The sequence below is a fragment of the Psammomys obesus genome, unplaced genomic scaffold (assembly GCF_907164565.1).
Source record: "Psammomys obesus unplaced genomic scaffold, mPsaObe1.curated_primary_1811, whole genome shotgun sequence".
NCBI lineage: Eukaryota > Metazoa > Chordata > Mammalia > Rodentia > Muridae > Psammomys > Psammomys obesus.
Genome location: NW_026586816.1, coordinates 3,544,870 through 3,567,615, shown reverse-complemented (window position 1 = coordinate 3,567,615; position 22,746 = coordinate 3,544,870). Strand labels below are relative to the sequence as shown.

The window sequence follows — 22,746 nt, the reverse complement described above, 5'->3', positions numbered from 1 at the left end:
AAAAAAAAATGAAAAAAGAGAAAAAAGGGAAGCTACCTTACGGTCAGTGAGAGAGAAGAGGCAGTTTTACTGGGACAGTAACAGAGAGATGGGGTGCGGAGAGAGAACTCAGTTGAAGACGGAATAAGCCAGAAAATGAAGAGGAGCCAGGAGATTAGAGTAGATCTCTGGAGTTAGTTTGAGGTCAAGCAGAGCAATTCAGAGGCTGAGAGAAAAGCCAGGTTGAATAAGTCAGCTGGGAGAGGAGTTTGAGCCACAACAGCTGGCTTGAACCAGTCAGCCCAGAGCTCAGTAAGTACGAGAAAGGGCGAGTTTATTAAGCAGTAAGTCTAAGTCTCAGAGGTTGAAAACATTTTAGGCTTAGGTTAGATGGTAGAGGCTAGAAGCTTCCAGGACTGGGCCGAGGCAGTAAGCCTCCCAGACATCAATTGAACCAGGAGAAGAAGAGTTCCTTTTAAACATGGGAACATGAGTGCCCATGACAAGTTGTGAGACCTTGAAGAATAAAGGATCATCTGGCCTTTTTGAATCTTGGTTCTTCATTAGAACATGGGGACTAGATTAATATGTGAAATAAGGACTCACCATTTTTTTTTTTTTTTAAGCTTGGGCTGGTGAAATGGGTCAGGAAATAGAGGTACATGCTTCCAAACTTAGTGACCTGAGTTTGACCCCCAGATCCACAAGGTGGGAGGAGAGAACCGACTCATGAAAGTTACTCTCTGGCTGTGGCTGCGTGGCCGCACACATACCCACACACACCCACACATTTTAAAATTAAAAGCCAGTCTCAGCATAGGGACCACTGTCTCTTACAAGTCTGTGGTCATCTGAAATATTGCTAATTGATAGCAGTCAGAAATGCTTTATCAGTTTGGAAACTTTGAGGAAGCAGAGATTAACAGCTCCAATGAACACAGTTCTCCCGTCTCGGCCTTTTTAGAGGCAGCCATTGAAATGTTAGTTGATCTCATAGTTGAGCTTTTCCTTTGAAACTGTTGTGTTTTGAACCCCAGCCATTTTCTCTGTATTCACACATAGGTGTAAATTTATAGCTTGAATGTTTTTCTATGTGTATGTAGTGCTTTCTCTGCATTGTCCTGAAAGTCAGTAATTGAATCTAAAAGAGTCTAATGGAGTACATGCTAGAGTGTGTATAGTGCCCACAAGTGTGGTAGAAACATATAAGTGGGACTGACGCTTAACAATTACTGTATATAAAAACATCCTCTGAAAGGTCCATTAACCAGCCCCAGGTATTTTCAATGGTGATATTGATTCAGGGTAAACATATCATAATGGCCCAGAATTGACACTGAGATACTAGCTGAGTAGAGTTGAGGGCGATGGAAAATTGTAGTATTGAGGCACAAATAGAGTAAGTGCCTTAAAATGAAGAAAATTCAGCCTTGTAAGAACAGCCCAGCTGTGAAAACCCAGCGGATGGGTCCCAGTGACTGAAGCATGGGCTATGAAAGCATCTCAGATCTTGCCATTTCAGAGATTCTGACACAAAGATTTGATCTGTAGGCATTACATGGTTAGCCTACCAATAAGCTTTCCTTCCGACTTCATTCAGGTAGATATCCAGTTTTCAGGCCTTAGGTTTAAACACATGAAGGATTAACCATTGGGAGATGGAGCAGCATGGAGGAGGGAGTTGGGTGAGGCATTGACAAGATCAGCACCATTTTTACATGGAAGGGAGTCACAATGTGTCTGTGGTTGCTAAGATATAAAGTGTTAGGGGAGAGGAAGTGTGACCAGCAGGTGTCTGCATCCACAGACGATGAAACTGAGAGAACAAAGCACGTTACACCATTACTAAAAAGAACTTGAAATTTCTGGGGTGATGGAGTTTCAAAGAAACTGGCCCCTTTTCACTAGATACTGCAGATTCATTTTTAAAATTATGCTAAAATAAAACCAAACTTACAGCGGAGTTGCAAACATGGGACAGACACAGCATTTCCTTCACCCAGATTCTCTTGAAGTCCCAGTGATATCATATTTTCGGCTACTCTTCCCATACACCTATCTAAAGGGACTGCTCTTCTCTGAAATATTTGAAACTGCAGATATGGTGGTCCTCGTAACTGAAGTCTTCAATATACTTACAAAAGACAATGCTCTTCTCTATGGCCACAGTGCAGCTGTCCCGGTTACCCTGCAGTCTCTCTGTGTCCGTCTGCACACTCAGGCCAGACAGCCCTTGTCCTAGAAAAGCCTCTTTTCTTTCTGGTGTAGAGTTTTAGTGGGAAACATGGTTTTCATTTGGAGTGCCATGCCTCTTCTTGCAATGATTTTTTTTTTGTTCCTGACAATAACATGTTTTCTAGATGGTGACCCCCAAGCTGGGTCTGTTAGCTGATTCCTCATGATCAAATTTCAGCATTTAGTCTCGACAGTAACACCATGGCGACATAGCATCCTAGGTGCACTTAAAGGATCTTTCTGTCCTTGTAACTTAAGCACAGCTTTTCGGTACCATCTAGTCATTCATTTTCATGAGTCAAGTACTAGTTGGTTATAAAACCCTTGAAGATTTAATAATCAAGATCTCAATACAGATTTCTAATGGGGAAATAAATCTACCATGTCCTTTTTACTTTTATTCTTTTCAGTCTTTTGTTTGTTTGCTTGCTTTTTGAGACAAGGTCTGATGTGTCTCTGGCTAGCCTCAAACATTTTTTTTTTTTTACTTTGAGAATGCTTGTCAGTTTTTGTTTTTCAGATAGGTTTTTCACTGTGTACCCCAGGCTGGCCACATCGTCCTGAACTTCTTGCACAGATTTATAGGCACGTACTGTGCAGTGTTCTGCTGATGTCAAGAATCTTGAGTTTTTACTTCATATCAGTTTTCCCTTTGTTTCTCCTCTTTGCTTGGTGATAGCTCTTTGTTTCAGCCACCCATGGCATTGTCTCTCTTTTTTTAAATAATTTATTTAATTCTTATTTTATGTGCATTAGGGTAAAGGCATCAGATCCATTCCAGACAGTTGTGAGTTGCCATGTGGGTGCTGGGAATTGAACCTGGGTGCTTTGGAAGAGTAGTCAGTGCTCTTAACCACTGAGCCATCTCTCCAGCCCCTTTCTCCCTTTTTTTAACTAGATGGATGGGACAGTCTCACAAAAGTGTCATTTCAGAGAACACCATGGTCTAACTCCATTAGCTTATACAATATAGTGACTTTTTTATTTTTATTACAGTGAAAAGAAGAGACTGGTCCTGGAAAACCAGCTTTATGAATACAACAAGTCTGATAAGTACAGGTAAGAGATGACAGCTGTTAGTCAAAACGTAATACCTGTAACTATGTGTGGTGGCCGTTAATCCCAGTGCTCTGGAGACAGCAGCAGGCAGATCTCTGTGTGTTTGAGGTCAACCTGGACTATAGAGTGTGTTCTAGGCCTTCTAGGGCTATATAGAGACCCTGTTTCAAAACAGGAAAGAAAATTAACCCCTACTTTAATGTCATAGTTTCTGTAGTTGAAATATTTTTATTAGTCTTTGATTTTTCACGTATGCTAATTTGAAGTAAATGCTATAGTTTTATATTACAGTTAATAAATATTTTATTTTTATTATTTAGTTTTTGTGTTAGTTCAGAAATATAGTTTTGCATAAATACTTTAAAATAAGATAGTATAGTCTTTTTGGTTGTGTGGGTTTTTTGTTTGTGTGTTTGTTTCTCTTGGTTTTCGAGGCAGGGTTTCTTCTCCATGTAGTTCTGGCTGTCCTGGAACTCACTCTATAGAGCAGGCTGGCCTTAAACTCAGAGATCTGCCTGACTCTGCCTCTAAGTGCTGGTATGAAGGCATGCACAGCACCAGGCTGCCTTTTTTATTTTTATTTAAACATTTTTGGCTTTTGCAGTGAGGCATGTAATTCTTACAGCTGATCTCTTAGCTTTTATCCATCTTTCCGCCCTTTCCTCAAAAACTGTCGCCCCTAAGAGGACTGCCTTGTTTTTCTCAGTTAGGGCAGCAGGTTGTTTTGAAAGGTTCCTTTTACTTTTCCTCATAGTATTCGTCATGCTGTAATTACCTGTTTGTCTTCCTGTTAACTGTAGCTAGACAGTTTTCATACTTGCACAGCTAAGTATAGGGATGATTGCGTGGATGCATGGATGACTTCCATGACCAGGTTTAGCAAGAATAGCCACGAATGAGGACTAGAATTTGGATGGAGAAAGCATGGTTACTAACCAGCTTTACTAAGTACCTAGGTCAAAGTATGTCAGCGTCTTCCTCCATTACTGTCATTTGTTTTAAAATTGTAGGTATGGGCAGTAAAAACAGTGGCAGATTGTTTTATCCAGAAGGAAAAATGAAGGCAGCCAACCAAGTTAAAGCCCAGTATCATTAGCATGATAAAGAATCTTCTGGGCTGGGGAGATGGCTCAGCACATAAGTTCTGGCTCTGTAAGCCTGAGGACCTGAGTTCAGATTCTCAGTGCACATAAAGCCACACGTGGTGGGACACATGGAGATGGTAGGCAGAGACCAGAGCTACCCCAGAATCTGGGCCAGCTCGTGTGGTGTAAGTGGTGGTGAACAGCAGGAGACTGTCTCAAACAAGGTGGGGACTGGCACGTGAGGGTGTCCTCTGACTTCACACTCATATATAAACACTCCCCTCCTCCCCCTGGCCCCAAAGATAGAGGGAGGATTTCTTAAAACTTGATGGCATAAAAGTAGAGGTTTAAGATCTGTTACTGGGGTTGAAGAGATGGCTCAGAATTAAGAGCACTGTCTGTTCTTCCAAAGGTCCTGAGTTCAATTCCCAGCACCCGCATGGTAGCTCACAACCACCCATAATGAGCTCTGGTGCCCTCTTCTGGTGTGCAGGAACATATGCAGGCAGAACTATAAATAATAACATTTAAAAAAAGATGTTACTGACTAATTTTGGAAATTCCCAGCACCTTCAAAAATCTACTGGAAAAGTAAATTATTTATGTGGATGAGATAATATAAAATATCATATTGGATCAATAATATAAATGTTCCATAATAAGTGCTCATTTGTGGTTCAGATAGTTGTGAAGGAGGAAGGAAATTAGCATATTGGCTATGAGAAGAAAAAGTTGTGTACTTTGAGCTGTCTAGTATGTCTTTTAGTATTACAACTTGGGTAAGAGTCTCCAAAGGTTTTCACAGAATTTATATATTATTATATAAACATATTTTAGTAATATGTTGTTGTAATGTCTAATACATTTTTACATTATTTAAGTGAAAGTTTTTGTATTTTATCTTTTGTTTTGTTTTTGTTTTGAGACAGGGTTTCTCTGTGTAGCCTTGGCTGTCCTGGACTCACTTTGTAGTCCAGGCTGGCCTCAAATTCATGGAGCTCTCCTCCTTCTACCTCCACAAGTGCTGGGATTACAGGTATGCACTACCACACCTGGCTCAGTTTTTGTATTTAAGATTTCAAATTTTGTTAATTTTATGGACTAAAGTTTATGGTTTGATTATGTATGTGCAATTAATTTAGGAATTGTCTGACATATAAATGCTGCCCATAGGTTGTTTCTGCATATGAATATGGCTGAGACGCCACTCTTGAAACCATATTTCAGTTCAAGAAATAAATCCAAAGCGTGGCATGGCAATGCACGCTTTTAATCCCAGCACTCAGAAGGCAGAGGCAGGCTGATCTCTTTGCAGTCAGGCTGGTCTATAGATCTTAATTTTATTAAATTTGATTTCTGTTACTAAAGAGCTACTTTTTTTGTTTTTAAAGAGCTAAGCTGAAGTGCACAAAACTAAAGAAATACCTGAAGGAAATATGTGAATCTGAAAGGAGGGCTCATGTTCGAAACCAAGGTTATTTACAGAAGTTCGAGCGTGTCCAGGCTTATGTTGAACAGTTGACCGTAAATACAGAGAAGCTTCAAAGATTGAAGGTAACACCTTGTTTTCTACAGTGTGTTTTGGAAAGCTTTTCCAGAGCGGTGGCAGGCAGCACTTTCAGTCTAAACAGGGCGATTTGTTGGTAGAATGTGTGAAGTTTAAGCAGCAATCAGGGTCCTTTTGGAAACTGATTCCCTCTTTAGAGTAAGTCCTTGTTTTTTGCTTGTTTGTTTCTGTTTTTCATCTTTTTGGTCTTGGCTGGTCTCTTTAGGTCGAGTCCACTAGGGCTGGGGAGCACTAAGAGTAGAAATGTCCCTTCTGGGTTCTGTGCCACACTGACGGCTTTCAAGGCTCCCTTTTATTCCGGCACCTTAGTCCTTGCAGTACGTGCCTATATGATGTTCTGCATGTTTCAAGGTTGCAAGGCCAGATACTCAAATTTCTTCCTTGCTGTTTGCAATGGCAAAGGTTGTTACCTGGGTTAGCCCAACAAAATACTGAGAGAAGTTGTTTGAGTGTTTTTCCCCTTGTGCTCTAGCCTAATTGTATTGCAAAAATTTCAAATTTACAGAAAAATGGGAGGACTTTTTTTAATGGACACACATTCTCCACTAGATGCAATAGTTATGATTATTTGTTGTATTTGCTTTGTATGCACAGGTGGGCTTTCCTTTCTAAGCAAAGTCCCCTGCTGACATCATGACACTTCTCCTATGCTCTTAAGCACAAAGGCAGTCTCCTGTACAGATTCATGTTATCATCCGTAAAACTAAATAATCCACAGTATCATTTCATACTCAGCTGCTACTCACAATTATCCAGTTCTTTTAAAAGGGGAACCCACTAGAGTTTACTTGTTATTTGAGATATATGTTATCACTGTGACCTTTAAAGTCTGTTTTAATCTAATTTCAAATGTTTTTATTGTTTTCAATGGCATTGGCTCTTTTGAGGAAGTCAGCCAGTTGCTGGTCACTTGGAATTCAAGTTATGGTTTCCTGTTCCAGGATCTGCCCCCACTGCCTCCCCCATCCCCCATGCACTGGAAATGTGGTTTAGACTAGCACTGCCTGGCAGAACTTCCTACAGTGCTGAGAATGCTCTGTGTCTATGCAGTGTTCTCTGATACGGCATCGACTAGCCATCCGTACGCGGCTGTCAGGCCCTGATGATGTGGCTTGACACTGTGCTGCAGTTTAGTTGATCTGAGTTAATAGTCACAGGTGAAGCATGCCTCCTGCCATGTCCAGTGAAGGAGTCCCTGGTGTCAAGTAGTCCCACAGGAGTAAGTCAGTCTCTGAGCTGTTGGGTAAGATGGTGATCTCCAGAGGCCTGTTTTAAGGTTCCTTACCCTCTTTCCACTCTGTGGAGTGATGGCATCGCTGGAAGATCATGTTCTTCACCAGCCGTTTGCCTACTCTTTGCAGATCTGTGCATGAGTCTTCCTGAGAGAATTATTGTAATGGAGGTTGTCAGAGTGGCAATTTTTCAATTGTATCTTCCATTAACTGACTTTCTTCTGTAACAAAGAGGAATTTTTTTCCTTGCCCCTCCCTCTTTTTTTTCTTTAATAAAGATTTATTTGTTATGTGTACAGTGTTCTACCTGCATGTATGCCTGCAGGGCATCAGATCTCATTATAGATGGTTATAAGCTACCATGTGGTTGCTGGGAATTGAACTCGGGACCTCTGGAAGAGCAGCCAGTGCTCTTAACCTCTGAGCCATCTCTCCAGCCCCCCTTCCTCTTTTTCAATAGCATGAATGTTTATTTAATTAGTATATTATCAAGATTTATTTTTGTTTCTGTTCTTCTAAACAGAGCCAGTAGAACTCTATTTTTGGCATTGGGGATTGAAACTAGTACCTTAAACATGCTCAGCACATACTGAGCTACACTTGCAGCCACTGGGAGTCCTTAGATGGCTCCTGTGTCCTTTCTGTATGACCCTTTGGATTCTGAGCCTTTTTTCCTTTGGGGCAGAGCAAGATGCTATAAGTATGCCTTGGTCTTCTCTGCCTCAGACAGACATAGCCTTTTACCTAAGGAGTTTAAGCAGAGAGCAGAGTTGAAGAATCCAAGTTCTGGGATTAGCTGTGTTTAAGCTTTAGCAAGTTTTCCTCTTAGTATTCCAGCCAAATGCTTAAGGTTGAGAAGCAGTTGCCATTATCCACACTGTAAACTATTCAGAGATTTCACATAGAAAGTAAAGCAGTGGACAAACAAGGGATAAAGGAAACAATAGAAAATTCCCTCTTATTTTTATATTGTGGCCTTATCCCATTATTGATTTCTTCTTATAATCAATTGTAGAAGGAAAGATTTGCAATCTTATAAATCTCTATATTTTTTCTTTTTATTCTTTTTGTATGGCTACAATACTTTTATTTTTTTATTTATTACAATTTATTCACTTTGTATCCCAGCTGTAGCCCCCTCCCTCATCCCTTCCCAATGTCTCCCTCTTCTTCTCCCATGTCCCTCCCCCAGTCCACTGATAGGGTAGGTCCTCCTCTCCTTCCATCTGACCCTAGCCTATCAGGTCTCATCAAGTCTGGTTGCATCATCTCCTTTTGTGGCCTGATAAGGCTGCTCCCCACCAGGGGAAAGTGATCAAAGAGCCAGCCACTGAGTTCATGTCAGAGACAGCCTCCGTTCCCCTTACTAGGGAACATACTTGGAGACTGAGCTGCCCTGGGCTACATCTGTGCAGGGGTTCTAGGTTATTTCCATGAAAGGTCCTTGGTTGGAGTATCAGTCTCAGAAAAGACTCCTGGTTCTGTTGCTCTCCTTGTGGAGCTCCTGTCTCCACCAGGTCTTTCTATCTCCCCCTTCTTTCTTAAGATTATATTGAGAGTTTTTGTTAATAACAGATATGTTTTAAAAACTTGTGAAATGTGTTAGGAAAGAATATCAGCATAGGGCACCATTTTTCAGAAAAGAACAGCAAACTATATAAGAATATGGAAAGTTTTACTTACAATATATTTTAGAAATCACATAGATTATGTTGATTTGAATTTTGGATAAGAAGTCCTTTTTTGAAACAATTCTGTTGATCACTAAAAGAATAGACCATGTAGCTACGTTTGGAAGAACTATATGAGAGCCACTTAGCACTGGGATTTATCAGTCACCCTGAATCCAAAGCTGCATGCTTGCCATATGCCACTGACCCCAACACTAATGTCAGAAACTCAGCGAGTGATACCGTTAATTCAGCTGTAAGCAGAGGTTTGTTATGGGAGATGTTGGTCTTTTTTGCCAGTCCCCAGCTTGGCCGTAGGTATGACAGAGCCATCTGTTCATTGATAACAGATCTTTACCTCCTTGGCTGAGGACCTTAGGCAAATTACTTAAAGAGAAAGATGTCCCGAGGGCATTGCCTACAACTCCAAATGCTACAGAGTTTGTCCTTAAACAGAGCATAGTTAGTATGCATGAACTTCAAATCAGAAGAATTCCAAGAAGGAAAATAAGTTAAAGCAGTTTTGTTTTGTTTTTTTTGTTTTTTTTTTTTTTTTTTGAGAGGTGGAGGTTTTTCTTAAGTTGCATTCCGTTAGTTTCTCCTCCTTTGTAGAGATAAGCCCACCTTATTGTATATAGAAAGCTAAAGTCTTTTAGAATGGCCTAAAAGCTGAAAGAGAATGAGCTGATCTAATGGCTCAGGTTATGATTTTCTGCAGTGGCTCTGGAGCAGTTTGAGGTGAGAACTGATGGGCAGATGCTGGACAATTAGTCTCAGACTCCTAGAGACAGGAAAGCCTCCTGGGGTTTTGAGAAGCCCTAGACAGATACTTAGATACTGGAACTGTGGAGCACCAAGGAAGGTTCCAGAGACATATATGGAGTATTTATTTGCTAAGATATGCACAGCCTCCCACACTCATGTCAGAGAATTCAGGAAGGGTCATCACCAGGGCAAGACTCACGTGCAATGTCTGCCTTCAGCCTGAGATGGTAGCCTAGGTTTTAGGAGCTGGGCTCTGCTTGCTCACTGCTTCTGGCCTCAGCCTGTGATGTAGCCCCCCACTCCCCCCGCTTACATACACATACACATGTCCTCTCTCCCCATCTGTTCTACCCACTACCTTTGCTCCCTCTCCCGTCTCTGTATCTATCTTCCCACTGTTTCTCTGCATCTTTTTCCGCTTGACATGTTCGCACTTTCTCATGGTCACACATACCCACAGTGCTTTAACCTGCTGAACAAATTGCATTTTCTTCCATGTCCCACATTATCTCACACATGCCTTTGGTTTTTTTGTTGTTGTTGTTTGTGTGTGTGTGTGTGGTTTTTTTTGTTTTTTGTCCTGCCTTAAGTCTGTTTTATCTCTGTACTTCCTTCATGGTTTTTTTTTTTTTTATAATTTTTTATCCATCTTTTTTTTTTCTACTGTGGTTTTCTGTCTTAGTATTTCAGTGCTGTTTCCTACCCAGAATGTCATTCATAGTAAATACTCAGTAAGCACTGAGACTTGAGTGCAAATTAAGTCTTGCATATTTTTGGACCGGTTCTCTTATGATTTGTAACTACCTAGGTAAGAACTAATGTAGTGTTAATTATATCCGATGTGTACCTTCCTACAAAGCATTTATGTTTAATAGCAAGTCATTCCAAAGATATAATCTCATTGTACAGAGCTGATTTTCCTGGACAATTTTCATAAGGTAATATGTTGAAGAGGGATAGCACTTGAGAACAAATCTTTTGAGTGCTTATTCAGATTGCTACTAAGCATGTGACAAATACTGTAGGCAAGCTATGATCTGAAGGGGCAAATCTCATTTTTCAACACCTCAGTGTCTGTTCTTGAGTTGTGTAAGGCATGTCTTCTAGTGAGATTCCACTATCTAGGGGAAAGTACTGGAAAAATTAGGGGGAGAGAAAGCCAAAGATTTACCTGAGAGTCAAATTGAACAAGCTGTCGCTGTGCCCATCTTCAGTTACAGCATGTGGAAGTGGGGCTGCTCGTCTTAACCATCTGTTTCATTCACCTGACCCCCCAGTCTGTAACTGAGAACCAGCTGTGCAATTCTAGAAACCAGGGAAGAAAGAAAGTAGTAGGGAAAAGATTGGTGGTGGTCGGGCAAGCAGCAGTTTGGGGAAGGGAAGCTGAAGGAGTGAAATGAGAATACAGAGGAAGTGTGGGGAGAAGGGACATGTGTCATGAGTGTGGAGAGATACCCAGAAACGTGAACTATCTGTACGAATACCTGTCTCCTCATGGCATGGTCCAGCTTGTTGTTAGCAGCTCCTAGCGATTCAGTTGAAATCAATGCTTGACATGAGGATGTGAACGGAGAGGTCCTCTTAAGTTTGGGTGAACAGCATCACCAGTGTCAGGAAGCTGCACAGTCCCCGAGAGAGTGTGTTAGCACAGGGCTTAACTCAGTACTGTTTGTTTATTAAAACGGTCTCTCAGGCTGGGGGAAATGGTGAAGGGGCCAACCTAGGGATTCTAGACTCGGTGATGCTGCTGGAACAAGAGGTGCCTTGCCCCTCAGATCAGTAAAGCTAACCATGAAAAGTCCATGTGTCAGAAAGGAAATGAAGACTAGAGGAGTCTACGCTACAGAGATAGGATATAGTCCAAGCCCTGATGTTTTAAAGAAACAGGAAAAAAACACTTAAGGGCCTGTCAGATAAGAGATAAGGAATGAAGCAAGAGAGTGACTACTGGAGGTTAAAGATGCAAAAAAGGTTACTTCTTCTGACATCACATTAGGCATTTTGTCACCTTAGACATTTTTAGCAAGAACAGTCTTGGGAAAATTAATCTGTATAATATTTTAGAAACAAACTTTAAAAATTAAAAAAAAAAATGTTTCAAGACAAGTCTTGTTGTGTAGCCCAGCCACATGTGGATTCACCATCCTCCTGCCTCTGCCTTCCCCAGAGGCCTACGATGTGCTGGTGTGCATCCCTCCTGACTGAACTCTTAAAAGTAGCAGAATTCTTTGCTTAACTGCTGCTGGAGAGAAGGTGAAACTAGGGAGCCCTGTGCTTGCAAATGTTCTAGCATTCAGAACATCAGGTAATTATGTATAAATTTATGGTAGCACAACTCTGGTTTCAAAATTTATTAAACATTTTTTCTTTGATCCATAATTTAGAAAGAGTACTGTAGTTCAGTAACATTTTCAAGTGTGTATTGAGAACAATCTAGATCAGGCTTTTGAGGTTACATTTCTTCCTGTTCTCTTGAAGCCCTTATGCAGTTATCATTTGCATTATGCTTCAACATAATAAATTGAATAAAACACTTTTGCTTTTGTGAGAAGGTGCTCTGTGTTTGGGAAGTGGCTCTGAAATGATGCCCCAACAACCAGTCTGGTCTGGTACTCACTGACCATAACCATATATATATATGCACACACATATAACAGGGGGCAATTTTATGTGTTTATATTTTATGTCTTTAGTCTTTATTGTAATCCATCTCCTGTCCCATTTAAGATATTTTTCCTGGTATCTAACAAGTATTTAAAGCTTTTGGACTTAGGAACTGAGTATGTCTGAGTTCAGAGGTGTACAAACAGAGCAGAAACATGTAAACTGTATTATGGTAACTGCCTTATTCCATGATTTTTGTTTACTTTATCATCTGATTATATCATTTGCCCTTGTTTTATGAAAACTTTAGCTACATATCTATTTGATCATTGCTATCCTCTGTCATGCTAATAGCACCTGTTAGAAGAAAAAGTCCCTCCATGTTATTAAAAATGCAAAAATGCATAATAGCTTTTAAAATGTTGAGGTAAACGTTCAGCTTGGGTTATTGTTACTTACACTTTTTTTTTTTTTTTTTTTTTTTTTTTGGTCTGCTAAAACCAATTTTAGACCTATTTTCTGTTCAGGCTAAGAGCTAAGGAAGCAGCCTTTTATCCATTATCTCATAGGTAGGTTTCTAATTGTCTCACCGCTTAATGCAGAAACGTCCTGATACTTATCTGCGATGGGCCGCAATCAGCGGCTTTTTAAAGTGTTAAGTAGTAATATACTGAATCAAAGTACTTTTCATGCTGTTCATTTTAGAGAAAGACATTTTCTGATTGAATCATTTTCATCAGTTATAGTGAGGTAACGATGTAGACATCTTGGTGAAGTTACTGATGCTCAAGCAAGCTTGATTCTGATGGCCTGGTTACTACTCCTAGAAAAGAAAACTGAAATTGATGATCTAGCAAATAGTATACCGAATTTGCTGTGACTTTGTGGATCATGATAATTTAAGGTTTAATGTATAGTAACAAATCTTAGGATTTATTTTTCTCTTTTTTAAGCTTTAAAAATAGATACCTAATGTCTAACTTTTATAATCAAGTAACTAGATTTTCTTGATAGCTTAAAGAAAATACCAAGATATTGTTGTGTGTATGTATGTCTGTCCGTGTTGAGGTCTTATTCCATAAACAGATGAGAAACTAAGAAAAAAATCCATTAAGCCTTGTTTTCCTTTAAAATGTATGTAATGTTTTGTGGAGTTCAACTTTGGTACATATTGTTTGTGAAGCTGCCTGTTTTCTAAGATAAGCTGAAGCTCTTGGCAGTGTCAGCTTTTTTTCTCTATTGTTTTATGTTGCAAAGATGGCAAGATATAGGGGAGTTTTACTTGTAATAGCATCTACCACAAAATCAAACTTTGTTTATATTTAGATTGAATATGAGGCTGAAATGAAGAGGATCCGCTTACTGTTGAAAGACAACATGGGAACAAAAGACGAAGACAGAGCAAAGGTAGCACAATAAAGCGATGAATTTTATGTTTCTAGACAATATTTAGAAGCCTTGTATGTTGAGATTTTTAAATAAAATAATCTTACTATAAAGATTTTTTGATAGAACCATGATTATCTAGATAATTTTGCTTATAGGATATTGTTTTAATGTCTGATTTAATTAAATTTGCCAAACAACAGTTACTTGGACTTAAGATTTCAAAAAACCTCAGGGTTGCAGAAGGTAAATTGTATTTTCATCATTAGTGTTTTGTAGCTACTTTTTATTGGATTGAGAAATGTTTTAGATGAAAATAAACTAAGTATGGTGCTTTGATTCTTTCCTTTGTATATATAATTTTGTACATTTGAACCTTCTCACAGACAAAGTGGAAAGAAAAGATTGCATATCTAAGCAATAGACAAAAAGACCGGCAAGGAATTCTTAAATAAATTCCGCTATGTATCTGCTGTAATACAGGCTTCTAATCCTTCCGCCTATCTCCATATAAATGATTCTGCTCAAGACCATAGATGTTTTTCTTCACTAAAAGCAGTAAAGCTCTTTTAGATGAAATGTCTAAAAACATCTTGTAATAACTTGGAGCATGCTGGCAAGAGTAGTCACTTGTGACTAGGTGTGAAACCCCCTCAGCCAGTCGATATTGTAATAAGCAAAAATGGTAGCATCACTCCATTATTCAGAGAAGCCAACAGCGTGCTTGTTCCTTAGGCTGCAGCATTCATTAAGAAAAGCTTACTGGGCTGAAAGCTGGAAACAGATGATAACGGGATATGATTTTCATATTTAATGCTTTCCTTGGAAGAGTATGTGTGCTACAGATTGATAGAAGAATCAACTGCTACTTTACTAAAAGACTTTCAGGTTTGCCCTATAGCTACCGATGGAATCATTCAGCCAAGAAATTAACTTTTTCTCCTTTTACCTGCTTTATATATCTGCTAAGCAGGCTGCCTGGCTGCCAGTAAATGTTATTATGCAGTTAACTGTTTGGTATTTAAGACTCTTATCAGAAAAGAAACAGAGGCCACACTATTTTGTTTTTATGGTAGGAGGAAGGTTTTAGTGTGCCTTTCTTCCTTGCATTAGCAGGCATTAATCTGAGTTTACAGGAAGTTTTAGTTTTCTTTTCTCATAGATTAAAAAGTTAAAAAGCTAGAATTTAGAGTATTCTTTAAACAGTATGATGCAAAACACCAAGCACCAGCAACCTTGATATGTGTGTGTGTATGTGTGTGTGTGTGTGTGTATGTAAAGGCCTTTAATGATAAGTGATTTATACAACATTAGATGTAGGGCAAATGTGGTGTGATGTGATAGACTTTCCCGACCAGACTGACAGTTTCTGTTTGACATTTGGTCAGGAAATAATTGACGTACTTTTAATCTACAAGCCAGTTTGTTCTTTTTCTGCTGTTCTTGATAGACATGTTGCAGTTTGTCCGTTCTCTGTTGTTTCTGATAGACACATTCTTAGTATGGCTGTATCAATGACACTTAAGTAAAATGGGAGAGAACCACCCTACCCTCCATTTGCACTACTGTCTCTTTACCTTGCCTATCGTTATGGAGTTTCCACTTGATAATTACAACAGGGTATTTTCTTTGTACTGAAAGCTGTCATCTCCTCAAAAGCTTTGACTATTGGTTGTAATAAGAATCAATTAGATAACATTTTGAGGAATTTGTATCTTGCCTTTTCTAATTTTCCCTTGATAGCTAATCAATTAAAAGGTAAACACATTGTAGCAAAATCATGGCTTAGTTAATCCTCATTAAATGCTAATTCCTGAATGAGTCCTTATCTTATGAATTATGTTGTCTTTTGATTGGAATCCTAGCTCTCTCTCCCTCATTAGGCAGTCATAGGAATCTGTCTCTGTGCCCACTCACTGGTATCTGGGACTTTCTAATGCATAGTATAGTTGTGCAAGTATTCTGTTTGACAAGCCACAGTAGGCCTCTTTAAGAATGTCTTAATTCCTGCTTGTGAGGTTCTTCTCACAGAGCAGCGTCTTTCTGAGACTCAGGGAAGTGTGCAGTAAGTGCTGGTTAGTTACGAGGATGAACTTGAGCTGTAGGAAGGAGGTGAGGCTGCCTCCTCTGCAGTGCATGCACAAGCCCTTCTAGAGGAAATGGTGCTTGGCAGGCCCTGAAGGATGAGCAGGACAGTGGTCTCTTCGGCAGTATGCACTGTTGGGAGTGGTAGCATTGCTGATAAAGGGGTAGGATAGGGAAGCTAGGAGGTAATGACCTTCAGCTTAATCAGGCTGAAATCCAAAGAGATTGTGGGATACACTAGAAAATGAACTTGGACAGGTGTATCGTGAAATCCAGGTACCCATAACCAAGACTCTCTGTTCAAGAACCGAGCTTTCCGCCTGGAACAGTAATGTGTGCCTGTGTACGTACTAGTGTGTGCTGGGGCAGATAAAGAAGTATAGACTGGTTATATCACTGGACTGAAGCAGGCCTGGAAATCAGGGTCAGGATCAGGCCAAGAATGAAAGCTATTAGGGTAGCCATTGCAGAAGAAATCATTGATGGAGGAGAGAGGCTAGATCAAAGCTATAAGGCTATATCATAAAAAAGATGGCTTTAGGGGTGTAGCGCAGTTAGAGTGCTTTCCAGCATGCATACGTCTCTGGTTTCAGTCTATCAGTGTCCTATAAATCAGGTGTGGCACACACTTGTAACTCCTGTACCTGGGAGGTAGAGGTAGGAAAATCAGAAATTGAAAGGACTCTGCAGGGCTAGAGAACTGCGTGGGACCAGAGACGCTCATCACAGGACTGACGGTTATTTGGGAGTGCCACCTCTGCTGTTGTAGGGATCGTGGGATGACAGCCCTGCAGGTTGCTACTCCCACTTCTTACAGCAGTCATGCTCTTCCGCTATGCTGGGTGCTGCCCTGGTGCTGGATGTGGTTGTTGTCCCATTTTAGAGTAAGGCTAAAGAAGGTTAGTTAACTTCCCCCGGCTATACACATGGAGCTAAAATTCAAACCAGGCCATTTTGCAATAATGCCTTCCAGCATACTTTGGGGAAAATGCTCCTTAGGACAGATTCTCAGTGAGATGAAAGAAGCTTTTGGTGCTGCATTTTTACCTTGGGAATGAATTGGTCTGTCTTGGTTCTGTAAGTTCAGCTGAATAAAATGAACCAGAGTGAGCACAGGGCCCACCTCCAAACGGTTCCAGTTGCCTTGGTTGCACAGAAGAAGATGTTTGAATGGAGAAAGCCTGCACATACACCAGGGTCAAGGTGAGCCTGCTGGACATGATAGAGTGTGTAGCAGCATTAGCCACCAGCTTGAGTTCATCCGAGCAGAGGCGACCTACCTGCTACTGGGAGCAGCCTTGCTGTAGGAGAGGCAGAGCCTCAGTGTTAGAGGGTGAGGACAGTTCTTCCTTGCCCAAGGGGTGACTGCTGTTCTCAGCATCTGAGCACTGTACATAAAACCAGCACAGCCTCTGCAATGTCAGGTTCATAGCCAAGAGCTGAGGGAATAGTCAGTTTGTGAAAGGGAAACTGATATCAGTGCCATGGGATCAGGGAAAGGAATCCTAAAGCTCAAGTGCCCCTGTTGAAAGAACAAATAATTTGGGACTCTTCTGGAAGCAAATACCAAGACAAGGATTTATTGCAAGTAGTTACAAGAGGTAGGCTCAGAAGCACAATCCAGGAGGCAGGAAAGTGAAAGAGAAGGGAAAGCAGCCAGTGAGTGTATGATTGAATAGGTTATCACTGTAGCACCTGACACTCAGATCCACTGGAGACCTTCAGAAGACTGTACAAAACATGTTTCAGAAGTTCCCTGCCCTAGGGGAAGAGAAGGAAGACTTTTGTCCTCCAGCTTAGCCTCTGAGCTGTGTGTCTGGCTCCGCTTCTGGACTGTTATGTGGCTGTCAACAGACGAGCAGAGGCTCAGCGGCCAAGGAGCACAGGTAGGGTAGGAGAGTACCAGGCATGTAAGAGGCTAACGAGGCCCAGGAGTTTGGGACTGGCCCTTCCAACTGCTGTGGGAAATGAGCAGAAAAGCTTATTACCAACAGATGTGTAGAAAGGCCTTAGCAGTTCGCAGTGCTGCGCTCACCAACAGCTTTCTGAGCCATTGCTCAGATGGAAAATACAGGCTCATTTCAGAATGAGTCTGAGCACTTCCCTTTGTGAGGATGTGACCTTTCCTTCTGTCATCCTCAAAGTTAAGATGCCATCTGACTCTGAGCTATGACAGGTAGAACATAGTCATTCTGTGTCCAGCTTGGGGTCTTTTCTGTTATTTTTTTCAGCTGAGGACTGAACACCAGCTCCTAGAAACGTGTTGCAAGTCCTCTACCACTGAGTGTCATCCTCAACACTTTTTTTTTTTTTTTTTCGGACAGGGTTTCTCTGTGTAGCCTTCGCTGTCCTGGACTCACTTTGTAGACCAGGCTGGCCTTGAACTCACAGAGATCTGCCTGCCTCTGCCTCCCAGCATGCTGGGATTACAGGTATATGCCACCGGGCCCGGCTTTTTTCATGGCTTTTTAATTTATATGCTGGTAATTCAGAAGACAATTAGAAACTATGCTCGATTATGGTACTTTCTCAAGAAGGTTGAGTTATTTAAACAAATTCAAAGCCCTTGACAAAGTAGGTACAAAGATCCAGTTTTTCAGGGTTGTGTAGGAAATGCTCTTCTCTCTCAGCTCACAGACTGAGAAGGTGTTATTAGCCTGCTCAGAGCAAAGGAGAGGGCTGTTCTCTCTATGTGAGAGATGTGCTCTGTTTCATCGGCAGTAGCAGGCTGCATGGAGCCTGCACTACTGGCATTTTGCCTCCTGTTACGTGTGCCTTCTAAGTGTCTAAAGGGAAGTGTGGTTCTAATCATCACTAACATCGCATTGTCTTACTGTATTTCTGTTCTCATTTTAGGGATTTGTGTTCAGGTCTGTATGAGTGTGTGTGTGAGTATACATATCTACAAACAACCTTACAAAATCTAAAGCATTTTACTATTTACTTCAAAAGTCAGGAAGTGAGTGCCCCTAGAAATTAAGTATCTTGTCCCCAGGTCCCACAATGGTGAGTGCTATAGCCTCAATCCAGACCCCAAAAGAACCGACTAATCTGGAGTCTTAAAAAAACAAAACAAAACATATTTTTTGTTTTCAAAGTTTATTTTAGTCAAGAATCTTAATATGTCCATCAACCCCACTTTTTAATTACTGTATAAAATAATTTGCTTGAGAAAATTATGGGAAAGGCCCACTCTTGAAGGGATCTCTTTCCCATAATGCAAACGTCGTCTGTGGGAAGATTCTGCCACACAGTCGTCTTCCTTTGCTCACCTCTGTGGTGGGGTATGTGAGAGCATGTTAAGTTGCAAAGGCTCTTACAAGTGGGAAACTTAAAATCCTAGCTACAGGGGAATGTCTTGTGGAGCGAGGAAGAAGGTGAAAACATGAATGAGAAGGGCAAGAGAAGTAGGAGCGGTTTAGCAAAGACAGGTGTGTTTGTGGGAAACGGTATCTTTCCTCCTCTGTCATGACACAAGGGAAGCTCCAGAAGAAAACACACATTGTTTTGTTTTCTGTTGTCTTAGCATCCTCTACAAATCTCATGTGCTTATATTCAGTAAAATACTACATCATTAGAAAAGCTGTTCTGTGTGCAGCTGAAAGCTTGCTGTGACATCTCCTGTTCTGTTCTGCATTCAGCTTGTTGCTTCTCCTTCCCCTGGCTATAGAGGGAAAATCCATTAAGAAAAATTAAAATGCTCCTAGCAGTTTTCAAAACACCAATGTGAACAAATACATCATTTTCTAATAGAATAAGGACCAAGACTTAATCTGCTTTGAAACTGTAGTTCATACATCAGTTCTAAGCTTGTTGATATCTGTATGCCTGTCCCTTTTCTCTCCCCCAGTGAAAATAGCTGTTAGCCTCTGGTCAGCAGTAAGCTGTGTTCATTTGCTTTGCTCTTATTCTCCCTAGCTCCCCCAAGTTCTAAGAGGTGGAAGATGGATAACTGGGGCAGGAAAAAGAAGAAGAAAGCAGAAATCTCAGATGATGGATTTACTGCCAGTTTATAACTACAGAGCAATAGAAGGGCACAGACAAGCTAGTCGTTATGTCAGGTCCTTAAGTACTGACGCATGTGCCGCCTTTTGGCAGTAATGGCTGTCTCTTAGAAGCCTTTGAATGCCTAATGCTGGTACACTCTTAACAACACAGGAATTGGGAATTCTTCTTGCTCAGAAACTGCTCTGAGAAGACTCATAACTTAAGGTTTTCCTGATTATTTTTAAAAGAAAAGAAAAAAAATCTGTCTTAGAACCTGATGATAGCAAATGGGAGAGCTGCCAACCAACAGAAGATCACCTGTCTTTCACCAGAGTGTTTTGTTTTGTGAATGTTAAGTCAGTTCAAGCAGTGACTAACCCTGTAGCGAGTGGCAGTTACCCACAAGCTTCTCCTGCAGTTTTGTTAAGGAAGCTTAAACAGTTTCTGGTAGGAGTGTAAACACATATCAGCCACTTTAGGAAACAGGTTAGCAACTCCTAAATACAGAGAATGATTGTGTTAGCCATGAATTCCATACCTATTGACTTGAAAACATATCTGCCCTAAATCTTGTACTGAAGTTCACAGCAGCAGCATTTTCAATAGCCAAAGTAGTAATAATGCAAATGTTTCTGACTTGAAAGGATAAACAAAATATGGCATACATATATATATAAATGACATAAGATTACATATAGATATAAATCATATATATGATATATCTATATCATGATTAAGTCATGAACAGGAAAATACTGATACATGTTGCACCATGAATGAACCTTGAAAATATTATGCTAAGTTCAAAAAAAAAAAGTCAAAGAGATCACATACTGTATAATTCCATCTATATAAATTGCTTAGTATAGGCAAATACATAAAGTTAGAAAAATTAGCTGTTGCCAAGGTGTTGAGCTGGGTAGAAAGCATTGAGGGAGATTTTCTGGGCTTTCTTCTTGGAGTGATACAAAAGGTTCTAAAATTATAGCAGTGGTTATATAATTCTGTGAAAACACTGAATACTATAAACTGATCAATTGTGTACTTTGAAAAGGTAGCTTTTATAATATGTAAGTTATATTTTGATAAAACCAGGTTTAAAAGTTCAAATCAAGTTGAATTTGTGAAATTGAAAGAATAGGACAGTAACTATAATTACATTTCTGACATAGTCTTACACAAGTACATTTTATTACTGTGTTTAGAATGATCTTTCCTCAGGTATAACTTTGTTTATTTGTTGGTTTTCATTCACCACATCTTAGCATTTTCCTCATTATTTTACTTTCATGTCCCTCATTTTGCTGATATCATAGGGCTTCCTGATTTTGTATGTATATGAACTATGTCTCCATAGTGGAGTGTTTGTTTGTTTGTTTGTTTCCTGTTAGGTTTAGCTCCTTAAGATGAATTTCCACACAGAGTTGCTGAATCCAAGAGAAGTATATTTAGAACTCTCACTGCTAGATTTTTCTTTTCAAATATAAATATATGTGAGACCGGCCTCAAATTTGTAGTCTTCCTACCTCTGCCATCCAAGTGCTAGGATTACAAAATATGCACAGTTGTGCTCAGCATATAATTGTAAGATTTGCAGAAATGTTACGGAAGCAGTGTGAGGAGGGCCTCTGGCCCCACACCCTGTCCCCACCATGGTCAGCAGCTCATGCTGCAGTGGCAGAACGCATACTTAGGACGCAAAACAGGAATGTGGTTTACTAGTAAGTGAACTTCTGACTCCATTTACTTTTGCCAGGTTTTCTATTAATATCTCTGGGCCCAGTCCAGTAGTTTATGTTAAAATTTGATTTCGACCACATTATTTATTTAGTATTTGTATGTGCATGTGTTTATGTGTGTAGACTTTCGTACAACATGGTGCACATGTAGGAGTCAGGACAACTTACGGGAGCTGATTCTCAAATTATTTTGTTTACTAGGAAGAAAGCTAGGAATCAGTCAATGCCCACCCCCTCCCACCCTCATTCTTCTTGCTCCTTACAAAGTAGAAACATTCTTTTGTGATTATACTACACAAATGAAGAGTATAAATGAAATCTTAAGGAAACATCAGTCAAATACATTGAGAGACACTATGCAGGCAGATAACCTATATTCTTAAAAAATGTCAAAGTCAAGAATGAGAAAGAAACACTAGCCATCTGCTGCAGATTAATAGAGACTCAGGAAACACGAGCTTAAACTGAGTCTTCAACTTAGAACTAAGGTAACTAGATATAAAGGACATTATTTGGGCAATTGACAAAAACTATTAATTACAAAATAGAGAACAAAATTATATCCTGATTAAATTTCCTGATTATGATAATGAAGCCCACCCACCAGGACAAAAAGTGTGCTTCATGAGCTTTGGAAACACACAGAACCAGAATACATGTCTAAGTGCACACTCACATGTGGTTAGAGCAGGGAAGAGTGGCTAAGAAATGGTGAAAATACAAACAGTTGGTCAACATTGCTAGGCTACTTTTTTCTATGATTCTTGCAACTTTTTGTAAGTTTGAAATTGTATCAGATTCTAAATTCTCAGACACCTGTGCACATACGTGTTCACACATCACTTCAATTAAATAAGCAGTGCCAGCTGGACATTCAACAGACCAAACCAAAAACTTGGGAACTCCCTCTTGAGTCTCTATAGACGCTCAAGAGTTGGCTGTTTGGGTTCTGGTGAAGGATGTCCCACAGTGAACTTTCATTTTCATGTGCAGTAAGTGTGCTCTTATCACAGCTCCTAACTTAACACAGGCCCCTAAAATCTAATATTGTCATTCACTGGTATGTTCCTAGAGTTTGTGGATAACCCCAGTATTTTGGCAATTTTGGCCATGCTTGGCTGAATCAGACAGCACTGAACTACTCGCTGTTGTGAGCAGTGGCTTCTCTTTGCTGGAAGCAAACTTCTGTTGACAGGGGCATTGCTTTCACTTCCTTTGGGTCTGAAGTTTTACTGTAAAATCTCATTATGTACTACTTTTCCTCATTGTAAGATGGACATCTTAGGTTGTTTCTGGCATTTGGCTTAGTTCTCTGGATTTTGCCCAATGGGAATTTACTTGAAGTCTTTTGTT

General features: G+C 40.1%; 1 protein-coding gene across 1 annotated transcript in view; it reads left to right on the top strand.

The window, feature by feature from the left end:
• The first annotated feature begins 1,346 nt into the window (after positions 1-1,346).
• Positions 1,347-22,746, top strand: part of Kiz (kizuna centrosomal protein) — a 97,178-nt gene continuing 75,778 nt past the window's right edge. Inside the window, exons 1-4 of the mRNA XM_055602609.1 lie at positions 1,347-1,378; positions 3,211-3,273; positions 5,750-5,912; positions 13,523-13,603. Coding sequence (XP_055458584.1) covers positions 1,347-1,378; positions 3,211-3,273; positions 5,750-5,912; positions 13,523-13,603 — 339 coding nt within the window. The remainder of the gene's footprint in view (positions 1,379-3,210; positions 3,274-5,749; positions 5,913-13,522; positions 13,604-22,746) is intronic.